This window comes from Vulpes vulpes, chromosome 12 (assembly GCF_048418805.1).
Source record: "Vulpes vulpes isolate BD-2025 chromosome 12, VulVul3, whole genome shotgun sequence".
NCBI classification, from domain to species: Eukaryota; Metazoa; Chordata; class Mammalia; order Carnivora; family Canidae; genus Vulpes; species Vulpes vulpes.
The window spans coordinates 182,004,796-182,021,477 of record NC_132791.1 but is presented as its reverse complement, the minus strand read 5'-3'; the positions used below and the strand labels follow the sequence as shown (position 1 = coordinate 182,021,477).

The following is a 16,682-nucleotide window of genomic DNA, read 5'->3' as shown; positions in this document are numbered from 1 at the left end:
GGGGAGAAGGGGAAACCATTGAGGGCTTTGGGCAGAATGATGGGGCCTGACTTGTTTTAACCAGATGGTTCCAGCTGCAGTGAGGTTATCAGGTAAAAGCAGAGAGACCAATTGGGGAAAAAAAGAAAAGCAGCATGCCACAAATGAGAGACCAGCGTAGTTGAGGTAGAGGTGGTAAAAAGAAGCTTTCTCCTCCTGAATGTATTTTGAAACCTGTATTTCTTTCCTTTGTTTTTCTTTTCTTCTTCCTTAATATTCTTTAGAAGTGTGTGACATTTTCCTCTCAAGTAAGAGAACTCAAAACTTGTTTATATAGTTTTGAGACCAGGGGCTTTATTTCTAATCCTATCTTAGAGCATATCTCCCCTCCTCTTTCCACCCGTGTGAGGTTTGCTCCCTGCGGGGTGGGGCTCAGATAATGATTACACATCTAGGAGGTACTGGCATGATGGCAGAAGGGACCATCGAGTACTGTAGTCCCCACTTACCCACAGTTTTGCTTTCCACGGTTTCAGTTATCTGAGATCACCTGTGATCTGGAAGCAGATAATCCTCCTTCTGACTAATCATCAGAATGTCAGTCGTAGCCTAACATTGTGTCACAACCACTATGTTATCTAGTGGTTCAGCTCATCATGTAGGCATTTTGTTATCTCATATAATCACAAGAAGAAGGGTGTATAGAGTACAATAAGTATTTTGAGAGAGAGAGAGAGACCTCATTCACATAACACATTACAGTATGTTGTTGTAACTATGTTATGTTCTATTTTATTATTAGTTATTGTTGTTAATCTCTTACTATGCCTAATTTATAAATTGAACCTTATCATAGGTAGGTATGTATAGGTAGAAACGTAGAATATAGAGTGTTTGGAACTCTCTGCAGTTTCAGCCTCCCACAGGGGGGCTTGGAACGAATTCCCTGCAGATAAGCTGGGGAAGACTACTAATGTACTTGAAATATGGACTCAGGAGCAGGACCTTCCCCGTTTCTGATCAGGGAACTCAGCTTCTAAGGACAGGTCTCCTACTGCTCATGCCCAGAATGCTCTGAAGATATTTCCTTGTGGAAATTACTCTCCTCATTGCCAGTCATACAGAGAATACTCATGTTGGAACAGAGAACTGCAGCAAAGACAGGAAGCGCTGCTGTGTTTCGGGCTGATATGTTGGCAGGAATGATACTAGTCAAAGAACCTTAGAGTCTCAGACTTGGAGGGCTCCCCAGAGGGTATTTAATCCTGTCTTCTCCTGCTGCTGTGTGAATCTCTGCCACAATGTGTAATCATCTAGCCTCTGCTTTAAGACTCTAGAGTCCATAAATCATAGAATGTCAGGGCTGGAAGTGATCTTAGAGTTCATATAGGACTGAGACTAGAAGAATCCAGGAGACTGAACTTTCAGACTCATGTTCTTTGCACTCACTGTGTTATCATTCCAAATAAAGGGCAGCCTTTCTGGTAGAGTCACAGAGGTGGATTTAAGTGTCTCAGTGTTCATCCCATCTCAGGCTGTCTGGGTTTATTTGCTTTACATTTTCAAATCATAATGAATCCTTTCTTTTTATTTTTCACCCCAGGGGTTGCCTTACTCTCAGATGCATACCCTGAGAAAATCTTGCTTGGCCTATTGGCTCAGTATGACAGTGATAAAGACAAGCACACACCAGAGACCAGAATGAAAGTTGGAGAAGTCCTGATGCGAATTGTCAGAGCATTAGGTGAGTTTTCCATCGTCTGGAAAAAGGTGGGAGGCAGTATAGCTTTGGAACCAAAGTCTGCATACCTTGGAGATTTCTTATGCCAACACTATGAGGACAGTTTCAGGGCTGAGATGAACACTTCCTGTTCAAGGATTTAGCAAATGTCCACACTCCCACCAAGAGATTGGCAGCAATGTTGCCTATTTTCCTACCACCGCTTGGACTCCTCTCCTGAGCTATGTTGGGACCTGATTTTCATTGGAGTTGGAATGAGAAGTTTCACACTTGCTGAGCAGCAGCAAGCATAAAAAGAAGAGGAATGTCAGACAGGGAAGGAATAGCTCTAGCTCTTGTTTGGCTACTGTGTGCCAGGTCGTCCGCATATATAATCTCATCTTATTTTCCAAAAAAAAATCCTATCTAGAGAGGCTATTGTTAGACCCAGTTTATAGGTGAGGAAATTGTGGTGCAGAGACCTTCAGCAGTTTGTCCAAGACTCATTCAGCTGATAAGTAAAGTGGTGCTAAGAATTGAGCCCATGAACTCAAAGGAAGGTGCTCCAGACTACATAGGCTGAGAGTAGTAAGATCTCTTGGGTCACAGTGCCTATATTGAAATCCCAAACTGCCGTTTATTGGCTGTGTGACCATGGGAACATTTCTTAAACTCTTAGTGCCTCAGTGTCCTAGTATATGAAGTGAAGCTATTAATAGCACTTACCTCATAGGGCTAGCATAAGGATTAAGTAAGGTAACATTTAGAATAGTGTCTGGCACACAATATAAGCTCAATACATTTTCATTGTTGCTAAGAAGAAAGATTGCTTTCTTATTTTTAATTTTTTAAAGATTTTATTTATTTATTTGAGAGAGCACAAACATGGGGCAGGGAGGAGGGGACAGAGAAAGAGAGAGAGAGAAGCAGACTCCCTGCTGTGCATGGAGCCCGATATGGGACTTGATCCCAGGACCCTGAGATCATGACCTGAGCTGAAGGCAGACACCCAACTGACTGAGCCACCCAGAAGCCCCAAAAGACAAGAAATACTTTATTTAAAGTATGCTCTTTTTAAAGAAAAGAAATACTTTATTATTTATTCTTTATTGAGTGCCCTTAAGGGACTAGAAGATGAGACACTGGGGAGTAAGGACAAAGAAAACAGTTGTTCACTCTAAAGATAGGGGTTAGATTAAGATAAATTAACAAATTTCTCCATAAGTCAGTAAGTATTTTTATATGGAGCTATATAACATGGAATTGGAAGGGCTTTCTTTAACTTGCATTATATAAACTTAGCCATGGACTGCTACATTGAATATAGACAGCTTGAAGCTGTCATACTCCACTGAGTATGGACCAATGTTATAGAGTATCCATTCAGCAACTCCATCATGTATCCACTAGGATGTGATCTAAGGCATAAAAAGAAGTGATCTCTGGGATCCCTGGGTGGCTCAGCGGTTTAGCACTGCCTTCAGCCCAGGGCCTGATCCTGGAGACCCTGGATCAAGTCCCACATTGGGCTCCCTGCATGGAGCCTGCTTCTCCCTCTGCTTGTGTCTCTTCCTCTCTCTCTACCTGTGTCTCTCATGAATAAATAAATAAAATCTAAAGAAAAAAAATGAATGAAATCTTTAAAAAAAAAAAAAGAAGTGATCTCAGCTTCAATTTGACTAATTTGTCTGTGAGCTTGTAAATTTTACCCAATAGGGGAAGATTTTGGAAAACAAACAAGCTTTTTGCCCCTTGCTTCGAGAAATCACACTGAATTCTTCTTTCACCAACACTCAAAGATTTACGAAGATTCTACATAACCATGCATTATTTCTTCAGATATAGCCCTGAATTTTCCTAATTTCTGTGTGTCCCTTGTGACTAAAAAAGAGGACCTAGATGTCCAACCACTTAAATCTTTTTGTTAATGATATAAGAATATCATGAGAATGATTTTTTTAAAATGTTTTCTACTCTTTAAAGAAAGACTAACTCTCTGTATTTGCTTTGTCCTAAATATGCGTCTGAAAAAATACCAGACAAGTACACCATTAGAAGAAATCAGTCTCTCACAGGAGGTGTGAATGTTAAGCTTAAAGTATCACAGGGTCAAGTGCAACTTCTGATTTCTATTTGCTTGTATCATTAGGATTATCAGAGCCAAGAAGGAATGTATGCCATACATAGACTCTATCATTATAACTTCTGGTAAACCTCTACCATTGGGACAATGAACACTGAAAATACACATTTCTCAGTCTCTCGTGGCTAGGGCTAGGGGTGGAGATGAAGGACCGGGTTGAGTGGGAGAGAGTCCTTACTCCTTCCTACATGTTCCTATAATTAGCCCAATTTCCAAAACAGTCTTTGGCATTTCAAAGCAAACTCCATCAATTCTCAAAGTTCTCATGTTTCCGTAGCCTACTTTTCCAAGTATCCAACCATAAACATTGCCTTAGCTTTAACTGCTAATGTCTAATTCACATTACCAACTTGTTCAAGTGCGTAGATGAGGTGACTTGTTGAAATCCTTTAAGTGAAATTAAAGCCTGTTTTTACAACATAGCCAGTATTCTTAGTTTATTAGTGATATGGAAATCCTTGGGAACAACCAATCTGTAAGACTTCCCTAGAAAGTACCCTAGTTTCATTGGCCCACACTTGCTCTCTCACCACCCCCAACTTTTCTTGGCAGCTAGGGAGTTCCACAGAACAAGGCCCACAGGTGGGAGCGGATGCAGGACACTGCTGCTTCCTCTTGGCATCATGTCTAGTTCCCTAACTCTGCCTACTTGTCTTCCTGCCACTAGACAGTGGTGAAAGTCAGGAGTTTTTTTCCTTTCCATTTTTAAAAACTGAGGTATCATATACACACAGTAAAGTATATAAAGTATACTCACATCAAAACTTCTAGTAACCTATAAAGTTTCCTTTCATCCCTTCCTAGTCTGTATCTGCCCCAGAGGTAAGCCCTATTCTAGCTTGTTATCACCATTAGTTTCTTTTGATTGTTCTTGAACTTCATTTTAATGGAATTAAATCTCCATATTTCTGGTATGTTAATAGATCTAGACACTTAGGTAAATTCAGGTCAGATCTGGGGGTAAAAATACTTCATAGGCATGATATATACTCTATTTCCTGTTATATCACAATAGGAGGCACATAATGTCTGGTTATCTCATTTTACTGATGGTGAGATTGATTAATGGTGTTTCCAGTCAGGTACATCTGTTATAAACTTCCCCATCAACCTTCCTGCTCGTGGGGGGTTTTTTGTTGTTTTTTTTTTGGTTTTTGTTTTGTTTGGTTTTTTTGACAGAGCACAAGCAGGGGGAGCAGCAGAGAGAGAGAGAGAGAGAGAGAGAGAGAGAAACAGCTTGCTGCCAAGCAGTGAACCTGATGCAGGGCTCGATCCTAGGACCCTAGGGTCATGACCTGAGCCTAAGGCAGACGCTTAACCAGCTGAGCCACACTGGTGCCCCCCTGCTTGTGGTTTTAAGTAACCACTGATAGCCGGAGCCTAGATCCGTTATTTCATAGGGGTTCTATTTTTTACACATTAAGAAACAGGTACAGAGGGATGCTTGGGTGGCTTGGCAGTTGAGCATCTGCCTTCAGTTCAGGGCGTGATCCTGGGGTCTTGGGATTGAGTCCCACGTTGGGCTCCCTGCATGGAGCCTGCTTCTCCCTCTGTCTGTGTCTCTGCCTCTCTCTCTCTCTGTCTCTCATAAAGAAAGAAAGAAAGAAAGAAAGGAAAGAAAGAAAGAAAGAAAGAAAGAAAGAAAGAAAGAAAGAAAGAAAGAAAAGAAAGAAAGAAAGAAAGAAAGAAAGAAAAGAAAGAAGAAAAAGAAACAGAGATGGTTACTATCTTGCCTAATGTCACACAGCTAATTAATGGTGGATACAGAATTTGAACCCAGACAGTCTGACTCCAGACCTAGTCTCTTACCCAAAACACCATTGTGCCCTGAACATTCTTCCATGTCATTAAGCATCTTTTTCCTGTCATTAACATGGACATTGTCCACATCCTCTATAATTTTTAATGATTGCATGATATATTATTTGAATGTACCATAATTTTTTCAGCTGACCAACTTACAGGTTGTTCCAAGCTTTTGCTATTATGAATTACATTAAGATGAATATTCTTGGGACGCCTGGGTGGCTCAGCAGTTAAACGTCTGCCTTTGGCTCAGAGCTTGATCCCGGGATCCGGGATCGAGTCCCTCATCGGGCTCCCTGCAGGGAGCCTGCTTCTTCCTCTGCCTGTGTCTCTGCCTCTCTCTCTGTGTCTCTCGTGAATAAATAAAATCTTAAAAAAAAAAAAGATGAATATTCTTGTAGCTAAACCTTTGTGCAGATTGTCTTCCAGGGAGATTGTGCCCATTTGTTTGTTTGTTTATTTGTTTAAAATTTTAATTTGAGTATAGTTGACATACAATGTTACATTAGTTTCCAGTGTACAACTTAGTGATTTGACAAGTTTATACATTATACTGTGCTCACTACAAGTGTAGCTACCATCTGTCACCATATAACACTATTACAATATCATCAACTGTATTCCTTATGCTGTGCCTTTTGTTCTTGTGATTTACTCATTCCATAACTGGAAATCTGTACCTACCACTCTCCTTCCCCCATTTTGCCCATCCCCCTGAGATTGTGCCAGTCTGTATTTCAGTGTTTGAGAATGTTTATCTGTATCTTCATTGGTACTATATATGCTATATATTACCTTTTTTTTAATCAAAGACATGTATAAAGAAATACTATCTTGTTTTTATTTACATTAATTCAGTTGATAAAATTAAACATTTTTCATATATTTGTTGGCTAAGTTGTGTGTATGTGAGAGTGTGTGTGTTTGTGTGTGAATTGTTTTTTCCTGGTCTTTCTCCATTTTTCTGTCGGGGTATAGATTTTGTTATTTGATTTATAAAAGCTTTATCTATTTAAAAATCATGAACCACTAAAATTTATGTTGTGACTATTTTCTTTGGGTCATTTACATTTTAGTTTTGTTCATATTTTCTGTTTCTGTTTCTGTTCATATTTTGTTTTTTAAACATGCAAAAGTTTTTTTAAATTTTGATATATACAAATATATCTATTTCTGTATGGTTTCTCATATAGAAAGGGTTTTCAAACCAAGATTATATAAATATTAATATATATTTTTTAATTTCTACTTTTCAATGTAGAAAATATTGTGGAAAAAATTTTGGTTTAGTTTCTTTTATTTAAGGAACTATTTGATTTTTTATTATACCTTTAGAAATTTAATCTTAACACATTGCTAAATTACCAATTACTCCAAATGTTTCTCCATATGTTTCCTCGTATATGGCCCAATGTCAATGTTGACAATAACCTGGGGACCATTATATGTCATTGCATTTTTTAAAAACCTCTTTTAAAAATATAGTATTAAGTTACTGTGCCCACGATAATGAATTGGTAATTAGGATATTACTTGAAAAGTAGAATTAAAGCAAAGGGGATTGAATACACATATGAGGGTATTTCCTTCTGAGACTGCCTTGAGCATTATTCCGGATCTAATGTAGGCTACACAGCTTTCTCACATATGCCAGATGCAATATCTGCTTTCTCTTCAGCAGGGCTGAACAAACATTACCCCATTCTTCTTTGTTCTATAGATTAGTGATTCTCAAACGGGAGTAGGGGGAAAAAATTTTCCCCCCTAGGAGACATTGGCAATGTAAAAATGTCTGGAGACATTTTTAATTACTACAACTGGGGGCATAAGGATATTACTGGCACTTAATGGTTATAAACCAGGGATGCGTCTAAATATCCAACAGTGTACAGGACAGCCCCCTACAATGAGGAATGATCTGACCTAGAATGTCATTAAGGCCCCCTGTTGACACACCCTGCTGTAGAGCTCATGTGGATCATTCTATTTCTGCTTTATAATATTACTCATATGTGTTAGTTAAATCCATGACAGCCACATACAATTACGCAGGTTGTTCACAGCCATAAAAATTCCAAAAGGCATTATTATATGAATGGTATACCCTGGAGTTGTACAGTACTCAAACTGTGCAGTCATCCTAGTGGCCTTGACTAAATTCTAGGCTATCTCCTGTCTGTTACATTTTAGATTGCCACCTCACTGGGAGAGTTTGAAAAAGTCATTTATTCCTTTCTGTAATACGTTTATACAACCTTTTGGATGTGAGAGCTTCTGCATATGGTTAATCTTATCTATTTTATACCCGTCTTATGAGCATAATTTTTAGTGATATCTTTTCTGATGTCTACTGAATTTGGGAGTTGTCCTTCTTAAAGCCTATCGTCACCTTTGAGGTGATTATATGTGCCTCCTACCCTTTCTTGCCTTCCTTTGTGGACCATAATAAGAACTCAAGTATATTTTTAAATTACTCCTTATATTTAGGGAAGATGTTATATACTTTGCCAGTATTTATTTCATATTCTAAGGAAAAAGAAAAAAATAGATGAAATTGCCTTTTATTGGTATGTGGCTCTTATTTGAATCCAAAGTTGGATCAGAAGTCCTTGATGGAAAAAGAATTTCTGCCTCTTCCCATAGTAATATCCAGATATTCTCTGAATTGTAATTTAATTTCCTGCTTTTGTCAACTTCTAAATCATATAAATTCCTGGGTTATTTGGTAGCTCTTCCTAATGCTCAAAGTTGTATATGTGTGTGTGTATTTATCTTGAGTATAATTTTTTTTCCTTAATCTTGGGTGGGTAGGGATATCCATGTAGTTCAGTTCAGAAACATTTTTTTTAAGATTTTATGTATTTATTTGAGATAGAGAGTGAGAGAGAGCACAAGCAGGGAGAGAGGCAGAGGGGGAGAGAGAAGAAGCCTCCCCCACCAAGCAGGGAGCCCGATGTGGGGCTCGATCCCAGGACCCCGAGATCATTACATGAACCTGAGCCAAAGGCAGCTGCTCTGACAGAGCTGCCCAGGTGCCCCTCAGAAACATTTTTTGATTAGCTACTGAATGGCATGTTCTGTACCTGGGACTGGAAATAGGAATGTGAAAAGCCACAGTCTCTTCCTGCAAGGAGCTTATCATTTGGAAGGAGAGAATGACTCAGACACACATCATCTCTGTGAGGTGACCTGCACGTGAAGGGTATTGTGGGAGCACAGGGGAAATGATGGTCTTTGTCCTTTCTCTTCTTGAGATCCTGCAGTCAAATGTGGCAGTGTGCTACAGGGCTACATCCATTCCTCATGCTTATCAGCACAGCAGGTCAGTTTTTGAAAAATAGCCTTTGTCTGATGGTTTTCAGAGATTTTCAACTCACAGCATAGGTCTGAATTAAGGTAAAAAGGTAGGTTGGACATGTGAATAAGTGGATAGTCTGGGAGTTGAGCATTTATAGATTTCGGCAGCAATAAACAACAGTCAGGGATTAGAGTTTTCATATCGTAAGAGGAGAGATTTTCATCAAAATTCAGAGGATCAAATGAAATGCTTCTTGTCAAGTCTGCCTAGATTAGCATGAATGTAGTACAATTTAACAATTATTTATATTAATGTAAATTGGAAATACTAACCTGGCTAGATTTGAAGGTTGAAGCCAAGACTGAATTTTTTTTTCTCATTTTCCTTCTCTTTTTCTTCCTCATGTTAATTTTTTTGAGAAGTGTAACTTTAAAATCTATCTATAGACCTTTCTCCTCCTAACTGTATCAGTAATACACAGTCATTTTAGACAAGTGTATTTTTTTTTAAGTATTTATTTATTCATTCATGAGCCACAGAGAGAGAGACAGAGACACAGGCCGAGGGAGAAGCAGGCTCCATGCAGGGAGCCCGACATGAGACCCAATCCTGGGTCTCCAGGATCACACCCTGGGCTGAAGGCGGCGCTAAACCGCTGAGCTACCCGGGCTGCCCTAGACAAATGTATTGAAAAATATTTAAAAGTATAAAAAAAAGAAAGTGATCACTGATAGTTTCACCGTTCAGAAATAACCACTCTTTGTTTGCATTCTGAGGTTCCTTCTAGTTGCTTTTTCTTCCTCATAACTGTAATTATACCATATGTATACTGTTTTCTTTCATTTAACATGACTTCTAGGCACTTTTCCATGTCATTAAATATTTTTTGAAAACACAAGATTTATTGGTTGTATTATAATTAGTAACTTGAATTTATAATAATTTTACTTAATTATCTTTTAGAAAGATATTGTTTAATTAGGTTGTTTCCAGTTCAGTTCCTTACTTGATGAGGAACTTTATGGGGATTATGAGGTGTGCTATTAATTATTCTGTGACATAAATTCTTTTGGTAAATCATTAATTCTTTCCTTAGGATTGGTTCCTACCAGATAAATTACAAGGTCCACATATATGCATGCACTTAAGGCTCTTGAAATCGAGTGCTCACTTGCCCTCCAGAAATGTGTACTCTTGTCAGCTGTAAATGACACTGCTAAGGTCGCACAGAGAAAACTTTTTCTGTGGCTTTAGACCAGACTTCTGAGCCTGACCAGCCATTTCCAAAATGTGTATCTTTGCTTCCAGAATGAATGGAAGAACCTGTCAGAGATGGTTGGTCTGTGGGTGGGTGAGGAGAAAGATGAGAGGGTGGGAAGGATTGACTGCAGATAGAAGGGTAGGTGCATGACTCAGTCTGAGCCCACTGCTGCTCCAGGAGAGCGACTCAGATCTGGTAGTGTCATCATGATATACAAAGAAGAGTACTCAATTATTTTTAGAGGCGAAACTTCTAGTTTTCTAATCAGCAAGCTCAGACAAGTTCCAGTTTACTCTAGGTCAGAAACTTCCAAAAACGAGAGCAAAAATAGAAAGCCATATTCATATTGCTCCATCTGAAGCATTTTACCTTCAATGAACTCTGTAGGAAAGATCAGGAATTAATATTTGGAATAAGGAATTGGGGGGAAAGAACAAAATTACATGTCTCTATTGGTGTATGCTATGGCAAGTAGAATGTCACCCAGGAATACTGGGACAAAGCAGCTTATACATCTAGGTTAAAAGGCACCTTTTCTCAAATTACTCTATATTCAAGAAAAGGGTGGGTCCTGGGTGTGAAGGTGTATTTCTAACTCTTAAAGCCCGTAAAACACCCTTATTTAATAAGCTCTGTCAACTTTTCCATAACCTGCTTAATTTTTAAGTTTTAGTCCAGCACTTTGGCACTTCAAAGTTCATCCAAGTGGTGAGCAACCGGTGCATGATCCCATCCAGCTCCAGGATGAAGTTCATAATCTACTTTAGAAAACCTGACAACCGGGATCCCTGGGTGGCGCAGCGGTTTGGCGCCTGCCTTCGGCCCAGGGCGCGATCCTGGAGACCCGGGATCGAATCCCACATCAGGCTCCTGGTGCATGGAGCCTGCTTCTCCCTCTGCCTGTGTCTCTGCCTCTCTCTCTCTCTCTGTGACTATCATAAATAAATAAAAAAAATTAAAAAAAAAAAAACCTGACAACCATCTTCTTCTGGCCAGTTGTAGAAGATAAAGGAAGATGGGCTAGTTGGATTTGTCTAGTAGGCTACCCGGATTTCTAGTTGGCTCGGCCTGGGAATTAAGATGAGTGGAGGAGCTTTTAAATGGCTATAATATTCTAGAGTATGGATATACCACAGTTTACATCATTTATTTATTATTTTTTAAAGATTTTATTTATTTATTCGTGAGAGACACACAGAGAGCCAGAGACATAGGCAGAGGGAGAAGCAGGCTCCTCGCAGGGAGCTAGATGCAGGACTCCATCCCAGAACCCCAAGATCACAACCTGAGCCAAAGGCAGATGCTCAACCACTGAGCGGCCCAGGTGTCCCTGGTTTACACCGTTTATTCAATCATTCCTCTGTGGCTGGACCATCAGTTTTTCTGTTTTGTATTTCCTATGGCATACAGCACTGCAATATAAATTCTCATATATGTGTGCCAAGAGAAATATATATTAATATGTATATATGCATATTCCATATATATGTGCATACTGAAGTCGTGGGCCTTTATTTCTGTAAGATTGATATTTGCCTAAGTGGAATCATTGACTCAAAAGCTGTTTATATTTTAAATTGTTTATATGCTGACAGATTACTTCCTAAAATCGTGGGTGAGATAGGGCTTTTTGGACCCCCTGCTATGTCTGTTGTCAGAGAAAAATATCTTTTGAAAATTGTGTTTTTCAAAGGGAACAGACTAAGAAAGTTCTTTCTGTGTGTGTTATTTTGTATGTCTTCATTGCAATGAGAAAAAAGTCTTGTGGTTTTTAAAAAAAATCTTTTATTTATTTATTCACAAGAGACACACAGAGAGAGGCAGAGACACAGGCTGAGGGAGAAGCAGGCTCCATGCAGGGAGCCCAATGTGGGACTCGATCCCAAGACTCCAGGATCACGCCCTGGGCTGAAGGCAGGCGCCAAACCTCTGAGCCACCCAGTGATCCCCAAAAAGTCTTGTTTTCAGCAAGATGTTATTAATACATTTTGGTATTAAGTAATTTACAAGACTAGTCAAGGAATGACAAATCAGCCGTAGAAGTATCTTACTCAACAAAATTTGTTTAAAGGTGCAGCATTATATCATTCACTTCAAGAAGCATTCTAGTTAGGTAGTTTCCAGAAATATTTTAACTTTTAATTTACTGATTAAAAATTTAATTTTATGGGCTTTTTCTTTTCAAATATTTTATTTATTTATTTATGAGAGATACACACAGAGAGAGAGAGAGAGAGAGAGAGGCAGAGACACAGGCAGAGGGAGAAGCAGGCTCCATGCAGGGAGCCCGACACAGGACTCGATCCCAGGTCTCCAGGATCAGGCCCTGGGCTGAAGCTGGCACTAAACCCGTTGAGCCACCTGGCCTTTTCTTTTCTAATAAATGTTTTGGTTTTCTTCTGTGTCATAGATAATCCCAGATTTTAATGGCTTGAAACAACTACTCAGTTGTCTAGAACTCTGTGATACGTATATCCGTGGCAGGGACAGCTTATCTCTGCTTCACATGGTGTTGCCTGGGCTTGGCTGGTGGTTCTGCTGTGTGTGGTATAGCCTGGGCTCTCCCAAAAGGTTGCTACTTAGCTGGAATCCTGACTGGGGCAGTTTGCTGCTCTTCCACATGACTTTTTCACTGTCCCTGCATGTGGACACTCAACATTTGGTAATCTAAGTCAAACTCCTTTTCAGCATGGTGAAAGGTTTCCCAGAGAACAAAAGCAGAAGCTACTATGCCTATTAAAAGCTAAACCTAGGGGTACCTGGGTGGCTCAGTCCACTAAGCCAAAGGTCCTGGGATCGAGCCCTCCATCAGGCTTCCCTCTGAGGTTCTCCCTCTCCCCCTGCAGCTCACCCTGCTTGTGCTCTCTCACTCTCATTCTCAAATAAATAAACAAGATCTTTGAAAAAAAGAGCTAAACCTAAAACTGGCTTAGTCTGACTTCTGCCACATTCTCAAAGTAAGTCACAAATCCAGCCCAGGTTCAAGGCCTCTAATTTTTTATGAGAGAAATAGCAGTATGTTCAAGGATGGTGTGTTGGTAGCCATATCTGTATACTAACTCCACACTACCAAAAGTAGTGCATGCTTATGACTACAAGCCTAACAATACAAATATATAAAGGAATATCAGTCTCTTCCAAATATTAGTGACATTTACTATTCTTACCTCCCAAGGTAAACAATAGTAATAATTTGATATACATTGTCATACATTTCCTTATGCTCCTACAGATGTATGTAAACATATATGGGCTTTTCCCCTTTATAAAAACAAATTTGAATACTTTTACTATTACTCTATTATTACATGCCATCAATCTGTAATTTGTTTTCTTTGAAATCAACTTCAAAGGGTGAAATGCACACTTTTCAGTGCATTTCAGTGTGCATTTCAGCGTGGTTTGATATAAATCCATGTAATCATACAACAGTTGAAGTATAGAACATTTTTATCACCTCAAAAAGTTCCTTTTTGCCCAAATTATCTCCCATTCCAAACCCCACCCCAGGAAACCACTGATGAATTCTGTTACCATAGATTAATTAGATCTGTCTTTTCTAGAGTTTCATGTAAATGGAATTATGCATTGTATACCCTTTTGTGTCCGATTTCTTTTGCTCAGCATAGTATTTTTGAGATTCATCTGTGTTGTTGTGTCTGTCAGTCATTCACTGCTCTTCATTGCTAAGTGGTGTTACTTTATATGAATATACTGCAATTTGTTTACCCACTTCTGTTGATGAACATTCTGGTACAAGGCTCTGTGTGAATGTATGTATATTTTTTCTCTTGGTTAAGTACTTAAGAATTGGAGTTGCTGGATCATGCAGTCTATGTATAAGGAACTTGCCAAACTGTTTTCCAAAGTAGTCATACCATTTTATGTTATGACTAGCAATATATGAAAGTTCCAGTTGCTCCATATCATTGCCAACACTTTATATCAATTTTTTAAAAAAATTTTAGCCATTTTAGTGGATCTGTGGTGGTATCACATTGTGGTTTTTAATTTCTTTGATGACTAATTATGTTGAGCACATGTCTTTTTATGTGCTTATTTTCTATTCATATAACTATTTTGTGAAGTAACTCTCCAGATCTTTTTCCATTTTTAATTGTATTATTTCTTTTTGTTGAGTTGTAAGAGTCCTTTATATGGAGAAGATATAAGCCCTTTGTCAGATACATGTATTTTGCAAGTATTTTCTTCTTAGGGGTGTCTTTTGAAAAGCAGACATCAATTTTGGGGTTAAAATAATATTTATTATTATATTAAGTAAATATGCAAAAACATATAATTAGGTTATATTACCTAGCTCATTTACAGCTTTAAAAACAAATAAATTTAAAATTTTAATGCCAACAAAAAATTAAATTTATGACAATAGGGTGCCTGGGTGGCTCAGTGGTTGAGCATCTGCCTTTGCTCAAGTCATGATCCCAGAGTCCTGGGATTGAGTCCCACATCAGGCTCCCTACAGGGAGCCTGCTTCTTCCTCTGCCTATATCTCTGCCTCTCTCTGTGTGTCCCTCATAAAAAAATAAATAAAATCTTTTTTAAAAATTGACAGTATTTTTTTTAATTGACAGTATTTTAATGTGATATGTCACATTTTGCAAAACTTAAATCACTGCCTACAATGTGAATATTCTGATGTTACAGTGGAGAATTTTTTGAGATTAGCATGCCCAAATTATTATGTGATGTAAGTTAAACGCTTACTCCCTTGTATTCCTTCTCTATAAACTATTACAAAGCCCTTGGGTTCTGAAGTAAGACTAGCTGCATTCAAATCCCTGAGTTTTGAGTGTCTGGCCATAAGCAAGCTACTTACCATCTCTGTGCCTCAGTTTTCTCATCTGTAAAATGATCATCATAATAACAACTTACTTGATAGAGCTCTTGTGAGGCTTACAGGAATTAATAAGGGTAAAGTGCCAGGTATACATAGTAAGCACTCAGTGCTAATTAGTACCTTTTATTACCTCAAGCTCTAAGTAGTAACTCTGCAGGAACTGAAGCCTTGGACCATTAGGAACACCAGACAGTAGTGGGTAGAATTTCAACTTGCTCAGAAAAACAAGAACTGAACCCAAACCAGACTTCTGGCATATAGCTGGGAACCAGGTTTATACTACTTGCTACACATATAAGAATGAAAGCTGCTGTTACCACGGGGAACAAGCTTTTCTCTTGGAGGATCAACAAAGACACACTTACCCCCAGACCCTACTCACTGGTGAAATAACTTCTAGTAATTTCCCAAGGATGAAGATCTACATCATCAGTTTCTTCTTCCTATTGAATTATTCCCATTTACAAATAAACATTACTTAAAATATATATTTTTTTAAAGATTCTATTCATTTATTCATGAGAGACACAGAGAGAGAGGCAGAGACGTAGGCAGAGGGAGAAGCAAGCTCCCTGCTGGGAGCCCGATGTGGGACTTGATCCCGGGACCCGAGGATCACGACCCAAACCAAAGGCAGACGTCTGCTTAACCACCGAGCCACCCAGGTGTCCCTTAAAATATTTTTAAACAAATAAAACACTTCTCTGAACTTCTCCTAACTATTGTTCTCTGGTCTCTGTCACAGTAAAACTCTTAGAAAAAGTTATCTGGATTTGCTTGCTATACTTCCTCCTACACCATTTTCTTCTCAAGTCACTCCAGTGGAGCTTTACATCCTCAGCATTCTCTTGTTAACCAAAATACTGAAAAAGCCATTGACCTCTTCTTCATCCTTATATTACTTAACCACCCGATAGCATTTGATGTGTTTGACCACTGCTTCCTTTCTGAAATACCTTCTTCTCCAGGCCTCCCAGACAGTAGTGTTGCCTGATTCTCCTCTTACTTCATGGCTATTCTTCAGTCTTTCTTGCTGTCTCATCCTTCACTACTGATCTCCAAAGGTCAGAATCTCCTAGAGCTCTGTCCTTAATCCTGTCCTCTTTTCCACACACACAGTGCTACTTAATAGCTGCTCGATCTAGCTAGAGGTTTATTGATTCTATTAACTTTTTTTACAAAGAACCAGCCTTTAATTAATTTTCCATATTGTTTTTTTTTTGGTTGTCTATTTTATTGGTTTTCTGTCCTATCTTTAATGTTTCTTTCAATATTAGTTATCTATTACTATAAAACAAATTACCTCAAAACTTACCAGATTAAAACAGCATTTACTGGGGCACCTGGGTGGCTCAGTGATTGAGTGTTTGCCATTGGCTTGGGTTGTGATCCCGGGGTCCTGGGATGGAGTCCCATATCAGGCTCCCAGGGAGCCTGCTTCTCCCTTCTGCCTGTGTCTCTGCCTCTCTTTCTCTGTGTCTCTCATGAATAGATAAAATCTTTTTTAAAAAACATACAATCAGGGATCCCTGGGTGGCGCAGCGGTTTAGCCCCTGCCTTTGGCCCAGGGCGCGATCCTGGAGACCCGGGATCGAGTCCCACATCGGGCTCCTGGTG

The 16,682-nt window shown here is 39.0% G+C and overlaps 1 protein-coding gene across 3 annotated transcripts in view; it reads left to right on the top strand.

Moving 5' to 3' along the window:
- The window catches only part of TANGO6 (transport and golgi organization 6 homolog), a 195,529-nt gene that overhangs the window by 108,474 nt on the left and 70,373 nt on the right, over positions 1 to 16,682 (top strand). For 2 of the 3 annotated variants that reach the window (XM_072731623.1, XM_026011568.2), the window contains exon 15: positions 1,583 to 1,723. The exons of the other annotated variant lie outside the window; for it this stretch is intronic. In XM_072731623.1, the coding sequence (XP_072587724.1) occupies positions 1,583 to 1,723 (141 nt within the window). The remainder of the gene's footprint in view (positions 1 to 1,582; positions 1,724 to 16,682) is intronic. 3 annotated transcript variants of the gene reach the window in all.